Source organism: Entamoeba invadens (genome assembly GCF_000330505.1).
Source record: "Entamoeba invadens IP1 unplaced genomic scaffold scaff_1105074725199, whole genome shotgun sequence".
Taxonomy (NCBI): Eukaryota; Evosea; order Mastigamoebida; family Endamoebidae; genus Entamoeba; species Entamoeba invadens.
In genome coordinates, this window is record NW_004440113.1 from 839,496 (window position 1) to 859,119 (window position 19,624).

General features: G+C 34.4%; 8 protein-coding genes across 8 annotated transcripts; 2 read left to right on the top strand and 6 right to left on the bottom strand.

Moving 5' to 3' along the window:
• Nucleotides 1-1,793: 1,793 nt before the first annotated feature.
• EIN_098450 (hypothetical protein) lies at nt 1,794-3,362 on the bottom strand (the record flags this gene model as incomplete). The annotated part of the gene is made up of 2 exons (XM_004254241.1): nt 1,794-2,503; nt 2,558-3,362. 2 exons carry the CDS (start codon nt 3,360-3,362, stop codon nt 1,794-1,796), a joined length of 1,515 nt encoding a protein of 504 aa, XP_004254289.1.
• Nucleotides 3,363-3,656: 294 nt separating this feature from the next.
• EIN_098460 (tRNA isopentenyltransferase, putative) lies at nt 3,657-4,841 on the bottom strand (the record flags this gene model as incomplete). Its single annotated transcript, XM_004254242.1, has 1 exon — nt 3,657-4,841. The coding sequence occupies one exon, from the start codon at nt 4,839-4,841 to the stop codon at nt 3,657-3,659; it is 1,185 nt and encodes a 394-aa protein (XP_004254290.1).
• Nucleotides 4,842-5,000: 159 nt separating this feature from the next.
• EIN_098470 (hypothetical protein) lies at nt 5,001-8,906 on the top strand (the record flags this gene model as incomplete). The annotated part of the gene is made up of 1 exon (XM_004254243.1): nt 5,001-8,906. One exon carries the CDS (start codon nt 5,001-5,003, stop codon nt 8,904-8,906), a length of 3,906 nt encoding a protein of 1,301 aa, XP_004254291.1.
• Nucleotides 8,907-8,978: 72 nt separating this feature from the next.
• EIN_098480 (dolichyl-diphosphooligosaccharide--protein glycosyltransferase subunit DAD1, putative) lies at nt 8,979-9,390 on the bottom strand (the record flags this gene model as incomplete). Its single annotated transcript, XM_004254244.1, has 2 exons — nt 8,979-9,088; nt 9,135-9,390. 2 exons carry the CDS (start codon nt 9,388-9,390, stop codon nt 8,979-8,981), a joined length of 366 nt encoding a protein of 121 aa, XP_004254292.1.
• Nucleotides 9,391-10,346: 956 nt separating this feature from the next.
• EIN_098490 (hypothetical protein) lies at nt 10,347-11,319 on the bottom strand (the record flags this gene model as incomplete). Its single annotated transcript, XM_004254245.1, has 2 exons — nt 10,347-11,128; nt 11,184-11,319. 2 exons carry the CDS (start codon nt 11,317-11,319, stop codon nt 10,347-10,349), a joined length of 918 nt encoding a protein of 305 aa, XP_004254293.1.
• Nucleotides 11,320-11,524: 205 nt separating this feature from the next.
• EIN_098500 (hypothetical protein) lies at nt 11,525-12,115 on the bottom strand (the record flags this gene model as incomplete). Its single annotated transcript, XM_004254246.1, has 1 exon — nt 11,525-12,115. One exon carries the CDS (start codon nt 12,113-12,115, stop codon nt 11,525-11,527), a length of 591 nt encoding a protein of 196 aa, XP_004254294.1.
• Nucleotides 12,116-15,372: 3,257 nt separating this feature from the next.
• On the top strand, nt 15,373-17,445 carry EIN_098510 (WD repeat-containing protein, putative; the record flags this gene model as incomplete). The annotated part of the gene is made up of 1 exon (XM_004254247.1): nt 15,373-17,445. One exon carries the CDS (start codon nt 15,373-15,375, stop codon nt 17,443-17,445), a length of 2,073 nt encoding a protein of 690 aa, XP_004254295.1.
• Nucleotides 17,446-17,922: 477 nt separating this feature from the next.
• Nucleotides 17,923-19,497, bottom strand: EIN_098520 (hypothetical protein; the record flags this gene model as incomplete). The annotated part of the gene is made up of 1 exon (XM_004254248.1): nt 17,923-19,497. One exon carries the CDS (start codon nt 19,495-19,497, stop codon nt 17,923-17,925), a length of 1,575 nt encoding a protein of 524 aa, XP_004254296.1.
• Nucleotides 19,498-19,624: the final 127 nt, after the last annotated feature.

The following is a 19,624-nucleotide window of genomic DNA, read 5'->3' on the forward strand; positions in this document are numbered from 1 at the left end:
ACATTTCTTGGGAGTCCCAAAAATCTCAAAGTCGCGTTCGTTACGTTGACCAATTCGTTTAGATATCCCATTTTTTCTAAATACAATTCCAATCCCCCGCAATCAAATTTGTCGTTATTTAACAGTTTTTCTATTTGGGGGTCATTGTTGCACTCACAGTCCATTGATTGCATTGAAACGGAAGATTCCGAACGTTCATTGTCTTCATTTTCTTCACAGTCAACTTGTGAATCTTTTTGTTGCGTTTGAAGACATTGAATAACATCTTCATTGTTTGCAATTTCCAGTTCATTAATAATATGGTCGTTGTTTTGGAATAACAAAATTTCTTGCTCTGGTGGTGCCACATTTCTTTCTCCTGGAAGTGGTATATTATTTAACACGAGAAAGTTGTATAATTGATTAAACCCTGCACGAGGAATGGCAAACTGATTCAAATAATTTAAACAACCAAGTGTGTTGTGTAACATTAATTGCTTTGGTGATCCAATCAATAAATATTTGACATTTTTCGATAAGAGAGTTTAAATAATTAATTTCATTTTGGCTGTCACTGATTGCATCTTCTATATAAACAACTGAATAATTCATCACATTGTTGTAATTATAAACACAACAATTAAATAAAGGGAAGAATTGTTTTGTTATTGTATCAAGTTGTTTCCCAAAAAATTCATAAGTTGTGTGTTTGTACTCACAATTATTTATTGGAGTCAATAAATCATTAAAGTCGAGTCGCCGTGATGTAAAATCTGTTAAATTAATATAGGAAGATGGTGGTAGTGCTTCCATTAATTTGATAATTACAAGTTCGTGATTTTTTAGTAAAATATATTTTTCATTGATTTTTCTTTTTTGTTGTTAAATAAAAATAATTTTCTTTTTTTAAAATAAAAATTGATTAAAAAAGATTAAATTACATTGATAAGCAATTCGAATTTAGTGTTCGTTGTAAAGAAAAAATGATTTAAAATGCGTTAAAAATACTTAAATTTTTGGATTATTTATTTTTTTCAAAATAACTTGTTAAATTATTTAAAAAATGTCATTATAAAAGTATCAATAAGAATGTTCTTTCAATCAGTAAAAAAACAAGAAAAATACAACCTTTAGTGATCGGACAACGTTGTTTGAATGACTCTAGTAATTAATTAAATATGAATCAAAAAATAGTTTATGATTTTTAAATAGTTTAAAAAATGACTAATAAAGTTTTAATAAATTAATTAATTTTATTATGATTAATAATATAGTTAAACATAAAAAACATAATTATACTATATAATATAGATTTATAGTAATATAATGTATGGTAATTGTGAAATAATGAAAATAAAAAACTTCTTTATACAATTCAATGTTAAAATAGATCTATGGTAATGTTTACGAGTTCAAAAAATATAGGTTAATATAATTATTTTTATGAAGAGATTTTATTAATTTATACTATAAATAATTAAAAAGTAATAGATCATATTTTCTAAATATTTGTATGTATTAACGATGTCTTAGATTATATTCTCATTTAATTTCTACCTTATGAGTGGATGTTATTGCGTAAATGAATATTAAAAAGATATAAGGTAATACATTCATTGTTCTGAAACATATCAGTTACTGAAATTTTATATACAAACAAAAGAAGTGCCATTTCAAATTAAAAGCATGTTTGAGTAATTTTTTAAAGAAGCAAAAAATACTATTATTTAGTAATTTCTTACAAGTAGTTAAATGAGTAATATTATTTAACATCGAAAAGTAACGTATTTGAGTTATACAAACGAAGGATACACTCACTTCTGCATGAGAAATTGGTTGAGTTGGAAAAGAAGCAATGTGTCCTTGACGTGCCTGAGGATGTCCGAGATGTCCTTTGATTTCAAGTCGACGTTGTGTGTAATTGCAAACATCAGAGCGTCTGCGTATTCTTGGTGGATAATAAGTGTTTCGAATATATGCGTGTTTTTGTTCTTCATCCGCTTAAGCATGTCCAGTGCAAATTGAAATAGAAAGTCGCACTTGTCTCTGTTTGACACCAAGTGCAATGCAATGACCTCGTCGTCTGGTATCACATGGCATTGCAACATCATAAGTAATCGAGTGATTTGGTTGTCGTTAATAAGCTCGTTGATGTACCTAATAAATACCCCAGCTGGTATCTTCTTTGGGCACGAATTAATGAATTCCAACACGATGAAACAAAACACTGGGGGGTCGGGGTGCCACTCCAAGAGTGCAGAAGAAATGATTTCCGTGTTTGTTGTGTTAGAGAATATTTTTCGAATTGTCTCAAACGGAATGTGTCCCTTATAAAAGTCGTCGAATATTTGTGAAAGTGATTGTTGAATGACTGTGACGGGAGAGTGATGTTTTAATAGAATTGCTGTTCTGTCGGGACAAGGAAGGTAACTTGATATTGCGCTAAAGTCGATGCCAAAAGTAGTGATAGACCTCTCGTTGAAATTTAAGAAGTGAGATTGGTTGAACCGAATGTTGTCTTGTGCTGTTGTGTTAAATCGTTTCAAACACTATTTTTACCATCAAATAAACAACAAACAGAGTGGTGGCAATTTAACAACGGCTACTTTATGGAACTCCCCGGCTGAGAAGTAATAAACAACGCCAATAGAAAATGTCATGACGAGTAAAAAGTCGGAAACGACTGCGACTTGGGCGAATGTATAGACTGGAATAATGACTTCTTTATACTCATCATTTTGAGGACCAATTCGGATGACAATGGCAGACTTTGCATTGGGTTCGTATGCGAAAATGAAAGAATAGTTGAAGATGGTTGCCAAGTCGAAAGAAATTGGAAGTGTTGTTGAGATGGGAAAAGAGATGTCTTGAATGAAATGCATTGTGTCGCAAACTTCAAACACGCTGAATATGATTTGTTTTTTGGTTTGTGTCATCAAGACGATATAACTAGCAGTCCACTTCCAATTGCTCATTTGTTTGTGTTTCATCGACTTAGCAGACTTTCTTTTGATATCAAAGTAATAGAAAAACGTCTCAGTAATTGCCACAACAGTCGATTGAAACAACGAAATCCCTTTCACGTCTTCGTTGCATTCCACGCGTTGTAAAATCGTGTCTTTATACTTAACGATGATGACACGTTGGTTTTTCAACGTTGTGTATATAAACAAATCGTTTTCTTGGTCAAAACAGAACGACGCGATCGACTCAGTAGTTTTATAAGGAAGTTCTTCTATGAACGGGTCTTTGGTAGTTGTTGTAAAAAGGGCGTGTGTGGAGTCGTCGATGAAATAATATCCACCTTGGTTGTTTGGGACATACCTACACTTCTTCAAATTGAAAATGGAAATTGCTGTGGTGATCGGGGAAAACTCTGACATGTTAACTTTTTAGTTTTAATATGGTATTCTTTTTTTTTTAAAATGGATTTTTCTTTGATTACTCATTTCTTTGGCAATTCTTTTTTCATTTTATTTGATTGGTTGAAATGATTGGAAATATAGTTTCAATTCGTTTGCTTTTTTGTTTTTATTATGAATAAATTATAGTTTGCTTATGTATAAGATGATAGAATTGGTTATATTTAGTATAATTAATTATTAGAGTTGTAACGAATGTCGAATTCTTAGCAAACTCTACAAAGTGTTAAATTTATAATTAAACTATAGTTTATGTTACTTTGGTGGGTGATATTTATTTAATCTTTGTGTAGCGATTCTATGCTTTTTAGAAATCAAGTGGGTCTTCCACTCGTTTTCACCATTCAAGGTTACTTTACAAACGTCACAATAGTACTTCTTCCATTCCACAAAGTTTTTAGTTTCAATACTCGTTGTGGGTGACATTTCTAGTGTCGATTCCATCGCGTTTTTGACAAAGATAACCACTTGATCAAATCCAACCTTCACATCTCCGTTGTGAATAAAATGATACATTAAAACATTCCGCTGTGCTATAAATCTATTCTTGATGAACCGGATTTGTTTTCTGATGTATTGCTTTGTGTGTGTTTTCATATTCAGGATTGCATCTTCTATGGTGCCCTTGTTTAGACGGATGTCAATAAATTCACTCAAACCGATCGCCATACAAATTCCCCACTTCCATTCCAATTGTTCCAACTCGAATTTATATGATTCTATAAACTCAACGTTCTCTTGAACAACACCACTCGACACCATCTCGTCAACACGAGTGTCTGCTCTCTTGTCCAACAAAACCAATGCAGCGTCTACCCATACAAAAACTGCTTTGTATTTCACATCAACTTTATCCTCAAGTAGTTGTGATGATAATGTCTTCCCTGTTCGGTAATAAAAGAGTAACGCATTTCGTATCCGCGTTGTATCATTTTCATGAAGTCTCTCCGCCATTTGAGGATCAACTTCCTCCAATTTTTTATACAGCATTTCTTCGGAAGGAAGTTCAAAATCCAAATCTTCTTGATCTGCCTTTTCTCCATTTCTGTGTGTCAATTCGTTCGAGTCAAATTGGTTGGATTCATGTCTGTAAATAAGAGCATCGATGTAGTACGACGTCCCGCCGCAAACGATTGGGACTTTGTTTTGCTTTGCGATTTGTTCTATTTGCAAGTCCGCATCGATGACCCACTTTTGAATTGTGTAGTTTACAGAGGAGGGGACGCAGTCGACCAAATGGTAGTGATATTTTTCTCGCTCAGACAACGAGGGTTTATTTGTAGCAATAGGCACCCCTCTATAACATTGCATGACATCAGCGTTAACGATTTCTCCATTGAATTGTTCACAAAGAAGATGTGCAACACTTGATTTTCCAGAAGCTGTAGCGCCGACGACGACTATGATTTGTTGGCTTTGTTTAGAGTCGTAAGTCGACATCGTTGACTTTTTTCAATTAGTTTTGTTTTTAATAACAGTAAAAATGTCAAAAAGATTTGAAGTGTTTGGGTGAATGACATTTTAAATCAAATTAATTATTAAAAAAATTTAAAAACGAAAAGGAATTGGTTCAACTTGAAAATTTAGTGAGGATTAAGAATGGCAACATTCCAACCAAATAACTTGAGTCGCATGCCAGCTCCTCAACCACTGAACATTTTTGATTATTGCCCGGTCTGTTGTAAACAGTATGGTATCATCTTTGTGCGACGTAAACAATGCAAATGCTGTTTAAGGTACTTCTGCTCAAACTGTATTGGTGAGTCGAAAAACAAGTTCTGCACTTTGTGCGAAAAACACAACAACGAACACTTGACGTGTATCTCAGTCTACGCAACTTACTTTATTGATGGGAGCGACCAGACGAAAATGATTGCATTCGCCAATTTCACGTACTATTCCAACTCGCGATACACCATCTTTGAACTTGTGAACGGTGGGATTATCCCCGCAATGATGTTTCTTCTGAAATTTCCAGAGTACCAACCGACACTGATACAAATATTTGTCCTTGGAATTAAGGCGGATAGTAGAACGCGTATAATGTTCGACACACAGGCGTTTTTGGAGTTGAGTAAGATGACCAAATTACATGAAGAGATTCTGTTCATCCTTGGGAACGTCGTTGTCGGGTCCATGAAGGGTGCGACCGACAAACCAAATCGAACAATGGAAGAGGTTGTCGAAAGTCTTACAAAGGCAAGAGAATTTGTCGAGAACGAGAATTACCAAATCAACGACTACAGGAAGGAGTTTATAGAAGTAAAAGAAAATAGGGAAGGGGAGTTTGTTGAACGAGTGATGGAACAATTTGTAAGCGACTCGATGTTGTCGATGTTACACGTGTTATACAAAGAAAATGAGAAGTATAGAAATGTTGTTGAGGTGATGTACAGATTCATCGCATGTGGTATCGAAATGACAAAAACTAAACTGAATGAAAGTGCGTGTCGAAATTTGGTCAAAATGATTGACCGAGACAATTTGAGTTCACTTATTATTGTCATCATAGCAGCCAGTAAAACTCAAAAGTCGGTGGTTCCATTCCTCGAGAATGGAATACTGGAGAAGATGGACTCGCTCATGGACGAATACGACAAGACAAATCACATGGCTATAGTTGAAATTGTGAAATTGATCAAGGCGCATTGGAGTGTGTTTTTGAAGTTGACTACATCTCCAATTTTCATTCAGATATTAGTCAAACTTGTGAAAGAGGAGGAAGCAGCTCAAATTGCTGCGGCATCAATTTTGGAATTTATAGTGGACAACAAAGATATTCCAAAGTACCAACTCTGTGAATTGATGATTGAAGAACACCCGGATGTTATTGAGATATTACTGAACAGCGCAGTCAGATCAAAGAAAGTTGTTGGATTAAAATTGAGTAAAGTGATGCTGAACACATATGGCGATGAGGCTAGTGTTGTGTTTCTTAGTCGTGGGATTATTGACTCGCTCATCATGCTTTCGAGAACTGATTTTGAGCTCATGTCAAGGTGTTACAAAGTGTTGCAAACAGCAGCACGGTATCACACCGAGTTGGTTGATTATTACATTCAAACATCTTTCATTTGCACACTGTTTGTCAATATGAAAAACGCGCCATTACAGTCACTGGTTGCAATCAACGAATTGATCGAAAACAACAACGTCAAAACCGAAATTTTACAGACGCCTGAAAACATCGAAATGTTAATTTCACTTCTGACAAGTGACGATGGAAAGGTACTCCATGAGGTTTTACACTTACTTAACACTTTGTACAAAAACGAAGATGTTGTAAAAAAGACAAAGACAAACATTATGCCATTGTTGTTGCCCCTCTTCAAAAAACTTCCAATCCACTCGTTCGCAATTTTATTGCAATTAATATGTTCGATAATATCTGTTGTTGGGATGGAGGAACGAGACGCGTCCCTCTTTGTCAACTCCTCAATTTTGTTTTTGGAACAACAAAAAAACCTTTCGTTACTGCAGTCAGTCTATACATCTTTTGCTATTGCAGTCAAAACACCACAAATTCGAGACGTTTTCATTCATGGAGATTCAAATGACATTGAGGCGGATGGGTACTTCTCGTATTTGGTGTGTTGTTTTGTGGCAGAGAAGTCTCTCGTATTGAAAGCGGCCCAGCTGCAATTTTTCACCCAGTTTATCATTAAAAAAGACAAAGACAATTTGATGGCATTAGATGTACTTCAACCACTCATCACTTATATTTTACAAGCACAAAGTGTTCTCCCAACAAACGACCCCTTTGTGGCAGAGACACTGTTGTATTTGGCGGCGGTCATTTCAATTGACAACGGGAATGCAACGACTGTGATATACACAAGTGGAATACTTGACATATTCATTCAACTCACAACGAAGTGGAAAGCGACCAAAACAGGGTTAATGGAGAAGTTTGTCGGATTTGTTGATATCCTCTTTGAACAAATTCCGTCTATTTTTTCAGAACACCCGAAGTTGGCGATGGCGATACCAGAGTTCCTAGGGTATTCCGCACTCTCATTGGATACAGTGAAAGTCATTGTTCGACTTATTAATGAAATGAAAATGGTGAATTTGCCAATCATCTTCCCGCCAAGTGGGGTACACACCTTGATCATCGCTTCAAAGAAAAATCCAGAGGTTCGTGTATTTGAGTTAATTCAGAGCAACAGCAATTTTGAGGTCGCTCTCCACAAAGACGTTGATTTGTTACTCCACTCTACATTACCTGAAATGAGAAATTTGGGGTTTCTTGTTGCAAAGCAACAATTTGACGAGAAAGTTATTGATGGGGCACTAACATTGATGTGGGAAGAACTGGGTAAAGACGAACTTGTTGAGTTGCTTGATTTGTTGTACAGTTGCAGTGTTGGAGATTTTAAAGAGTATTTGGTTTGCCATAAGTTGGTTGTGCCATTTGTGAAGTTTTTAAGTGAATCGGCGGATTTATTTGGCGAGAGGACTGTTCTTTCTTTGTTCAGGTTCTTGGATAAAATACCGGTCACTCCGTATCACATCACTTTGGTCAAACAACACGGAAGACCTTTTACCAAAAGTGTTGTCAATATAATAGAAAAGATCCCCATTTGCTTTTTGAAAGAAGAGAAGGAGTGGTTATTCGATTGTGTGAGGGAGAGACTGGACGAAGACGCGTATCGTGTTATTAAACATTTGGTATCGAATAAAGAGTGCGAGACGTATTTAATGGGAATGACCGACGTTGTGATTGAGTTGGTTGAAAACATGCCAAAAACCCTCGACGTGTTAATTCGGATACGGAATGTCGATTTACAGCCACTAGTCTTACTGTCTACGGATGTTCACTCGATGATACAACAGGATGGACGAGCTCTTCGACTGTTGGTGCCATTTACGTGGTATTCTATGGATTATGTGGATGATGCGAAGGAGTTGTTGATTGAAGGAAGAAACGTTGAAGATGCGATATTCTTTTTTGTGTATATGATGGACCGAGAAGAGATGTACAAACGGAAGGAAGACGTCATCAACGAAATTCTACCTTTTGTCAAGCATTTTGCACTAGGAGGAGGTGTTGGGGGGAAGGAACTCCTGATGAAGATAATCAATGGGGTGCCAATGGAAAATGAAAAGATGAGTGTCGACTCGATGTTTGAAGAGGCTGCGATGAAAAAGGATTATGAGATGTGCAAAGTAGTTTGCGAGATGATATTAAAAGGGTTCAAATTTTCAATTGACAAACACAAAGAAAGTATTCAGTTGTGTGTCAAGGAGGTTCCTGCATTGTTGATAATTGCAACGAAATATTACGATCAGATGATAGTTGGGATCACAACTGACACTGTTGAAGAAGCGATTAAGAAGTGTAGTAAAAAGAAGCTTTTTGAGGACAACTTGGTTGGATTTATTCTGAACTGTTTAAAGAATAAAGAGTACAAGACGGTAGTAAAGAAGTTGGCCGACAATGGGACGTTTAAAGGGAATATTGAGAACAACGTGTTATTTGGATTTATTCAATCGAATTTGTGAGTTTGTCTTGTGTTCAAGTTTTATAGTTTTTTTAACACATTCAAGAAAAAGAAGAAAAGTTTATGAGTCAATTTATCCTAAAAAGTTTGCAACAGCAAGTTGGAGGAGAATGACGCAGAAAATGTACTCAACAAAATAGCCACGAGCGTTGTTGCTTTCACCTTCGCGAAGTCTAAGAGACACTATCGATAAGTCGTGCATAAGAATTGGAGAGCAAAGAAAACAAACTTGTGAAGACAAACATCCCGAAACACGAGAAAAGAGCAGAAACAAAGGAATTAAGTGGGTTATGACAAAACAAAAAGCCATATATTAACACTAAAATTCCCATCAAAAGCTGAAAGATGATGAAACAGTCGATTGTTTTGATTCTTGATGGGGTCTCTTTCATGTAGCTTGTGAGAAGCGTCTTTAAGAATGGATCCTCTTCTTTGACTTCTTTAACTTCTTCTTTCTTTTCATTTTTTCCACCCTTCTTACTCATCTCTACATTTTTAAGTTCTTTTTCTTGGTGAATAACATTTTTAGAAAATACAATGATTAGTTTTTCTTTTATAGTTATTGTTTATCTAATATATTTAATTTGGTATACTATATATTATAGTTGTTTCTCTAGTTTTTATATATATTGTATTTTACTATTAATAATAGTTTCGAGTTATTTTTTTTTAAATTGTTAACTTTTTGATTTTTATAGTTATCGAATTTAATAATAATAATTATTAATATAATATAAAGTTATTTGATACTATTTTTATAATTTATTTTAACCATAATAATATATTTTAAGGTTAAAACACAATTATTATTTTGATACAATTGTTATATTTTTGTTTAAAAAAGCTTATCTCCTTAAGTCGTGAATTTTCAATTTCTGTTTTGTGTTTGAGACGACAATTTATTGACTGTTGTAATATAATATCACTTTCCAATCGAAAACATAAAGATTTAATATTTATTGAATAGAAATGTCTTGTCTCGAATTGTATTAAATAATTTGAAACCCATATTTATAGTCGTAATCCGCCTATTAAAAACCGGAATAAATCAAATACAAAACAAAATCGACTCAATTAGTGTTCAATTTGTCAAGTTATGTTTAAAAACCAGTTTACCACAAATCCAAGTCTCAATATTCATACCAACAGCCAATGCCAAGCATTCTCAAATACTTCTCTCAGGTCTTTAGCTTTTTTAAAGCGAATAAAAATGAAGGGAGTTTAGACACCATCGAAGTGGTTGACGAAGACATAGTCTGTTTTTTCTCATTAGATGGGTATGAAGAGCCTGAACGGTGCCATGCACCTTTTGGTTTTAAAGTTGTGAAATTCTGAATATTATAATTCTATTGTTTTGTTATTGAAGTTGTATTGGTACAATTCAAAAAACGACAAGAAATGTTATTATATTGTTACGAACAAATTATAACACAAGAAGTGATCAATTGCACTCGAGGATTTTGAGGACGGAAGCCTTGAAGAGGTCGAAGTTGTAGTCGTAGACAGTGATGTTCTTTGAATTCTCCTTGTCGACCAACATTGCGAGACAGAAATATTGTGAAATGACTTTGATATACACGAACATGTTATTACCACATTCGATGACAGTCTTCCCAGAAACCATTTGTTGTTCAGTCGAATATGTTGAGAACACGTCCAAAAAGAAACTGAAGGCCTCTTTCAAAAATCCGTAAGAGTGTGGGTTGCCTTTGTTTGTTGCGATATAAAAACGGGTTGGTGTATGAACGATGAATGCGTCTAAAACGGGGCACACTGTTGTAAAGCTTTGCAAAAGACTTGAAAAAGCAGCCGTATTTTTTAAGATCAAGTTGAATGTTGATGAGAAAAAGAGAAAGAGAGAGTTGTCGTAGATGGATGTCATTGTCAGAGTGAAGTCAATTGGAATCTTTTGTGCAGCAAGTGACTTTTGCGCAAGTGATTCGACTGTCGCCTTCATATCGATCTTGTCTGCAATCAACGACTCTGCGTCCCACTTGTGAAGGAGAAAGTCGAATAAAATGGTGTTGTTTGTCTTGTACGCCAACTCGATGAATTGTGTCATGTACTTAATTTGTTCGCTGAAACTTTGTGTCTGGCAATTGAACACGTAAACAACTGCAACGGTCTCCTCTAACATCTTCACCATCATCGTTTCATCCATTTCCATTAACACCTTCCCTGGAATATCCCACACTTCTATCGGGGTTGAAAACCCTTCAACTTCTGTTGATTAATACCATTGATTTGCTGCAAGAAATATGACTACAAGATATCAAACTGATTTTTTGGATGTGAGTGGTTGGCTTAAAATTGACGGTCTCACCAGGTGTCTTCTTCCCAAATACAACTCGGTGGATCGACGATTTGCCTACATAAGGGAGGCCAACTAGAAGGACTAACTGTCGTTTGCTCATAAAGATACTTCTTAATTTTTTTTAGTTCTTTTTAATACTAACCAGTTTTGTTCTTCTGTAGCTATTAAATAGTATAATAATAGAACAGTAAATATACAGAAAAGAATAACAAAATAATAATAATAATAACGTTGATATACAATGAAATAATACGTCTATATTATTAATAATATGTGATGTACAACAAGAAATAATACGTCTAAATTTACAATTGACAGAAGGGATGTGCGGAAAGTGTACCATTAGGTCTGATCTCATTTGCTGTAAGGACAAAATTTGGGTTTGAAGTAACAGTCTTCACGATTCTTTGGTGAATCTCTTTGCCAAGTCCCATGATCTCTTGCTTACTAAACAAACACTTATTGTCTTTGAAAATCCTCTGAATAGTCTCGGATTTTGCAATACCATTTTTGCCTTGTGACTTCGACGTGTTGAAAAAGTAGCCAAGTTCCGTGAGAATGTCGATGAGAAGGTGGAGACACTCGGTAAACTTGTTGTTCTCACACCGCCGCATTGAGGTTTTTTCTTTGACTCCTTTCTTCTTTTCCATGTTCGAAATGTCTTCACATCGCGACTCGATGAACTCAGACACGTCGACAACATACCCGTCGAACCGGAGTTCCTTGATAAACAAAAACTGAAGAGTGGTGGTCGTTCTTTTGGACGGTCTTCCAAAAACGATGTCGCAAAAGGGGACTAGCATGTCGATGAGGACCGCCTCTTGGTAGACTTGGTAGTTTTTGTACGCTTGGTACTTGTTCTTTGTCAATTCGCTTGACATGTCGACGCGTCTCATGTGTGAAATTTGTAATTATAATTAACGGGGAGATTCATATAGTGTGGCGTAAATTATTTGCCTTGTATATTTAGAAAAACAGCATCGTATATTTGGAATATTAATCTTTCTAACAGTTAGGCGTTTCACATCGAATGGCTTGCTTTTGTTGAAGTTGATCTTATTTTCCTTTGTAGAACGGCAAAAAACACCAAACAATAGTTTTTTTCACACGTTTTCTAATTTTACACCATTTGAGTGTTTTGTATATGGAAATGTTTTTATTCTTTCGTGGTTTTCTTTATTGTGGGTATTACAAGCAAAAATTGGCGATATCTCTGTAAAAACAGTTGATGTTGATTCTCTTTGAAAAGACTTTTGGCTATGTCTTTTTTGTTCCAGCTATTGTTTGTCGTTTTTCCTTTCTGATCGTTGTAAAATAACAGCTATTTTACTGACCAACTGTGTTTGCCAATCTATTTTGGGGCGGCACAACATTTCAGTTTGTTCTCAAAAGCTTTTTTTGACACAATTACTGCATTTTCGATAATCGGTTATCACTTACTCTTTACCATTTTTTCTCTTTTTAGGCTTTCTTTTGAACATAAATATCTTTTTTTTGCACATTGAAAATGAAAGTAATCAATCAACCAAAACACACCGTCTCGAAACACTTCACTATTATCTTGACATTTTTCGATGCGTGTCTTGGAAAATAACGGGTGATAATAAATGGGGCTCACATTGCCGTAACTCTGTAAGAAATGATTAAAAAAGGCGTTAAAATTGTTTTTTTCATATTTATTTTTTATTGTTTTTGTTAAATTTGTTAAACGATAACTCTGGTTCTTTTTATTATTTTAGTATTTTCAAAAAAAGAATTCATTTTTTTGTAAAAAAGTGTTCAAGGAAACCACACTTTAAAATAGTCGAAATGCTGCAGAAATAGAATAGATTTGTAAGAGAATATTCTGGATTACTGATTTTTTTAATGAAATTAACAATAAAAATGATAGTTTCATCTTCGCATCTTATAATTAAACTAAACTTTTATCATAATAAAACAATAATTATAAATAGGGTGTTTGTGATTGAAAATTAATTCTGTAATAAACCCATTTTTAATAACTACTACAGTTGGTCCATTAAACCTTAGCCCAGGAAATTAACCTTAGCCCAAAGAAAAACTAATTTATTTCTATTGTTATATTAAAATAATAAACTATACCGATATATAAGTCAATTTTTAAAAATATTTGTTTTTTTAGTAAAAACCCGTGTTTTTAAAGAAAAATATAGGAATTTCTTTGGGCTAAAGTACATTTCCCAGGCTAAGGTTCATTTTCCCTACTGTAATAGTGTTATGGGTTTAATAACACCAATAACTTGCTGTAAGAACAACACAATAAATTTTGGTTTTTTTAATTATTAATCATAGGTTGATTGACTATGTAAATTATTGGTTTGATTAAGAAGTTAGGTTATTAAATGAAAAAATAATAAAGTTTTTAACTGAAAAGTTGTTGATAATAAGAAGAAGAACATCTTTTTTTTTCGAGTTAATGTTGTACTAAAATTTAGTCTAATTAACGGTATTTTTGAGAATTACAAAACCAAAAAAAATCGCGTGCTTTTGAAGATTTTTTGTTCAAACAGAATCGAGCTTTTTTCATTAGTATTGCTATTGTTGGCGCAAAGTGCGGGATTATAACCAGATACAAGTTTCACTACTCTTGTGATACTTTTTATTTGTTTTTTATTGGAGGGTTGTATAATAACTTCTTACAAAATCGAAAGAGGATTTTTTATACATTAGAACCTAAACCATAAAAAATCGATGATTTTATTATTTAAATTTTTTTTCAAGAAAAAAACTTAGATATTAAATTAGAACTCTTTTTTGCCAACAAAAATAATTATTTATTTTTAATGTTATAATGTAATTCTAATATTTATTTATGAATAATAGATTTTTATTCCTGATAATCAATACATTTATAGGCAAAAATATTTATTGGTTTTTATTTTTTGTGCATTTTCGAAGAATTGTAAAAAACATTACTCTTGAACTGTTCAAAACGATCTTATTTTCCATACTAAAACATCAAAAAAATGAAATTAATAGTTGTCGAACTTTCCATTTTCAGAAATAAATATTTTAAGAACCAATAATTGAGTAAAAAAACTGCATATTTGTTCAATTGCTATAAATGTTAAGTGATACAAAAACATTTTCATTCTGCATTTAAATTGTTTTTTTTTTATTAAAAACAATTAAATAAGTTTCTTTGTTAATTAAATCATAATAGTTTAATGGTTTGAAAAAGTGTTATAAAGAAATTATAAATATAGTTGTTTTATAATTTGAAAAAAAGAGACAAAAACACACAAAAAAATTATTTAAATATTAGGTGTTTATGAAGGATATAAGAAAATGATTTTTTATAATTTCCTAATACGAGACGTTTATTTTTATTTACAATCTATGGTTGGAATTAAATTAAAGTTTTAATTTTAATTTTTTTTAACTTTAAATTAAGTTCTTTATATCATAATAAAATGTACTATTAATTCATATACTAAAAAAATAAAAAATAAAAAATGATTTAAAAATTGGCACAAATCTTTTAATTTCAAACACTAACTAATCATAATCATTTTTGTTTATTAACGATTGTTAATAATGTTTGTGTAATTTACTAAATGGGTATGTTTTATATTGTACTTGATTAAAAAATATATTTTAATTATGGGAACGTATTTAATTGTTTAAACACTCTTTGTTATTACACAATAAGAAGAATTTAACAATTCCAATTTTAGTTATAACTGTAAGATCACAAACAACAACATCTACAATTTAAATATTATAAATGTGATACCATTCCAACAATAGAAGAAACAATAATTATACATTTCAAAATTTTTGTCGTTTGATTAAAACACTTTATGGTATTCAATTTGAGACTTTTTTTGTTTTAAACAACAAAACATATAAACTCATAATGTTAAAATACAACCTTTAATGACTCAGCTACTCTTTTCACGAATTGTTAAGGATGGTCATTATATTGGAAGAATAAACTCGTCTTAATAAAAAGTTTGATATATTTATAGTTTCATTTGAATACATCAAAATTATCAAATTAGTTTTAGTATCAATATAGTATTTTTCAATCCAATTCAAAACCCGGAATAAGAGCCGAAAAGATGCAACTTCAAACCCCACAAAAAATAACAAAAAGAAGAAACCCTAAAAAACTCGAAGAAGGCATAAAATGGATTTAAGGAAAGGTGGACACATTGGGCGAAGCTTGATATTTGGGAAGGACAACCGCACTATCATCACAACCGAATTCAACTGTATAATCGAGTGTAACATCAAAACAGGAGAAGTTGTGTCGAAGATGCCCTTCGACACAAATGTGGTTGCGCTTATTGAGAGTGACTCGGACCAATTTTTTGTTGCTCTTACTAGTGGGCGTATAGACCTTGTTAATGGCGAGAAAATGGAAACGGTGTGCACTTGGGAGATTGGCAAACTAATTCACAGAATCGAATACGTTGCACCGAAATACTTCTTCATCAGATCAAGAAGTGAGAATTTTGTATTTGAACTCGACATGAACACATCAACTCCCAATTTCATCAAAACAGAAAATGGGATTCCATCTTGTGATGGAAGTTATATGTACACATCCGTCAAAGACACTGTCATCTGCACTGACCTTAACACTGAAAAGAAAATGACTTTTGCTGGTGTAGACAAGAAAAGAATTGTCATGCTGAAGCAACACCCAACCGACCCACTTAAAGTCTATGCCCAGACAGTAAATGGGATGGTGGTGCTTATCTCATTCGATCCAAACGTTAAAGACGCGGATTATATGTTTACGAGTTTCCACTGGCATTCAATTCAATTTGAAGCAATGGCTATTTACACCGATGCCACCAAATTGTTGACAGGTGGAAAAGAAGGCGTTTTGGTGATCTGGTCCTCTCCAAAAGAAAAAGAATTTGTTAGCGGGTTGGGGTCAAAAATTAAAGCAATTTACACAAGCAAAGACAACAGATACGCCGCTGTTGTTCTAGGGTTTAACACAATTAGTATTATTGATTTGGCTTCACAACGAATTGTTAAAGAAATCAGTGGGGTGTATGCCGTTGAAAACGCCAAAATGTGCAACGCAATTAAAGGACAAATTGTGATCTATGGAGACAGCCCTACCCTTCAAGTGTTCGACCCCATGTCAGACAGACAAATGTTTAAAGCAGATGTCTCAAGACCAAATGTCATCATTCTTGCGTTGGTCGGAGAAACACTACCAGATGCACATATTCAACACGTTGCATTTGTTGACGAAGACAGTTGGATGGTGACTTATGACACCCGTAATGTCACAGAAAGGTATAAGGAAAGTCACTTGAGATTTTTCAAAAAGCAACCGAGCGGTGCCTTTGAGCAAATGCTTATTGTTCCTGAACCCACAAAAGGGATGATCACATCCATTGTATCGAGTCGCTCTGGGAAATACGTTGTGACGACATCACAAGACCATCTCTTCAAGATTTGGGTGCTAAGCAACAGAGAAACACAACAGTCGAAAGGTGGTGTACTTTCAGAAGTGATGTGGAAGTGTCGATCAATCGGTGCATACTACGGAGAAGAGTCCTACAGCGCAACATTCTCGAATGATGGAAGTGTTCTTGGTGTTATGTTCCAGAACGCACTCACATTTTGGGATGTTCAATCGAATAAGATCATGTGCTGCATACCATGCAAGTCAACACTTGGCGATAAGATGTACTTTATGGCTAATAATCGTTACGTCTTGACAACAAATTCACATGGCGTTGTTGCGTGGGATGTGTTGTCACGCTCAGTCAACCATATTTACAATGTAAAAAACCCCAAAGTTGTCGTTCATGATACATCTTCACTCTTTGCAATGTTATTCAAAGAGAACCCAACAGACAAAAAGTCGTGTGTTGCACTTTTTGATGTGGAGCAAAACAAGAAAGTGAGAGAATTTGAAGTGGACGAAACAACTGATCTCACATTCTTTAAGACAGTCACAGATGTCGAATACATCCTTACTATGCACTCGGATTTGACTACATCATTACTATCACTTGAAGATGTTGTTGAGAAAACACCTAAGGAGGTCTTTGCATCAAAGAAGGAGGAAGAGACAAAAGGAATTGAAATCAGGAAATTGGAGGTGGATGACATTGCGAACCAAATAAAGACAGTCAAAATAGTTGGCGAAAGTACTTTAGATGCACTCGAGACTAACATGGCTGACATAAATCATATCTTCAATGTTGTCGTGAATTGCTTATTGAAATGATTGCTTTTGATTTGGTATGTTCAATTTTGAAATGAATTATAATTTTCCAAATGAATCCTTTGAATGATGTAAAACTGTGTATTTTCTTGGATGTTTGTTTTTTAAAGTAAACAAATAAACTTTGAAGAAACTGAAAAAGGTATTGGAAATGACCACGGTATTAACACCAGAATTGTTTGAAGATAACTTCTTGAAACTGACAAATGAAGTTGAAAGGAAACAAAATGGCGTACTGGAAGAATGCAAGAAGTATGAAAAGCTTATTATGGAGATACAGAAGAAAACTATCAAACAGAAAGAAATTCTCAAAGAACAACAAATCAAAATTGAAAAAAACAACTTGGAAATTGAACGACTGAAAAAAGAAGTTGCACTGAAAAGTGGCCAAAGAATTTAAATTGTATAACTCAATTCTTTTTTATATTATTTGAATTGGTAGTAAAACTTCATTGCTTCATTCAGTAATTCATATCCTGTTCAGCCTTTTACAACTACAATGGGCTTGAGCCGTAATACTATTTTGGAAATCCCAGCTTCTTGACACGTTTCAACAACTTGTGTAACATCTTTATAGGCTTCATCACACTCTTCGGCCGCTAACTTGGGGTCCGTTATACGCAAAACTATCCCCTTCTTCTCCATCTCTTGCACAACATTATCAGAAGAAACACTTTTCATTGCTCCTACACGACTCAGTTTCCGACCAGCACCATGACATGTACTCCCAAAAGACTTCTCCATTCCACTCTGCGTCCCTACAAGTACATATGACGACGTTCCCATACTCCCACCTATTATCGCTGGTTGCCCAATCTCTTTGTACTTCTCAGGCAACTCAGGACGATGCGGAGGAAATGCACGGGTCGCCCCTTTCCTGTGGACAACACACTCGACCTCCTCTCCATTCACTACATGCTTTTCTAACTTCGCGATGTTATGGCAGACGTCGTATACTATTCCTAAATCCAATTCTTCAGGCGACTTCTTAAAAACTTCAGAGAACGTCTGTCGAATATGATATGTAATAAACCCACGATTCGCAAATGCAAAATTGGCAGCAGCATTCATTGCACTGAAATATTTTTTTCCATCTTCACTGTTGAAAGGAACCCCAGTGAGTTGCTTGTCAACGGGGTTTGCGGTGTTCTTGGAAAGAAAGGTATCAACAAAATCTTGGCAAACTTGATGGCCTAACCCTCGACTCCCACAATGGACCATCACACATATTTGACCAATCTCAGTGATCCCAAGTGCTTGAGCCGCTTCTTTATCGTAGATATGATCAACTTTCTGGACTTCTAAATAATGATTTCCTGACCCAAGTGTACCTAATTGGTTTTGTCCTCGTGACATTGCTTTCTGACTTATTAAAAGTGGGTTTGCATCAGGAATTTTACCATTTTCTTCACAATAAAGGAAATCGTCGGGGCGAGCGTAGTTATGCGTTGCAAGCCACTCCATCCCATCATTCATTACTTCACGAAGCTCCTTCACCGAAAGACGAAGAGAAGATGTCGTACCAACACCAGATGGGATGTTCTTTTGAAGAGAATCTGCCAATTCAATTTTGTGAGGAAGTATGTCAGACTCTTTGAGGTTGGTCCGAAGAAGACGAACACCACAATTGATATCAAAACCAATTCCACCGGGACAAATACAACCACCTTTATCGGTACGCATTGCTGCTACACCTCCTATCGAAAACCCATACCCACTATGTGCGTCAGGCATAGCAAGAGATTTGACAACACCGGGAAGTGTTGCCACATTTGCGGTTTGTTTGACGCATGAAGAGAATGGTGTACCTTCTTGTTCGTTGAGCAATTCATCCATTAACAAATGAAATAACTCAGTATTACAAAACATCTCAGCATCGCTCAACATCCCGGGAACAAAACCTTTTTTGATAATAAGGGAATTTTTTGTCCGCTCTAATTTCCCATCATATTCTTTCGGAATTTTACATCCACAGAACTCTATAGTCTCTTTGGGGACAGAGGGAAGAGGAACCACTGCGTGTCGCTTGCCAGGTTTATATCCACTAGTAGACATTTTCGAGTGGTTTTTTCAGTCTATAGAAATGAATTCTATCTTTTCTAATAAAGTTGTTATTAATAAAAAGTTAATAATTCTATTATACCTAAATGAGTGATTAGAAAGATTAAACTTGAATTCAAAA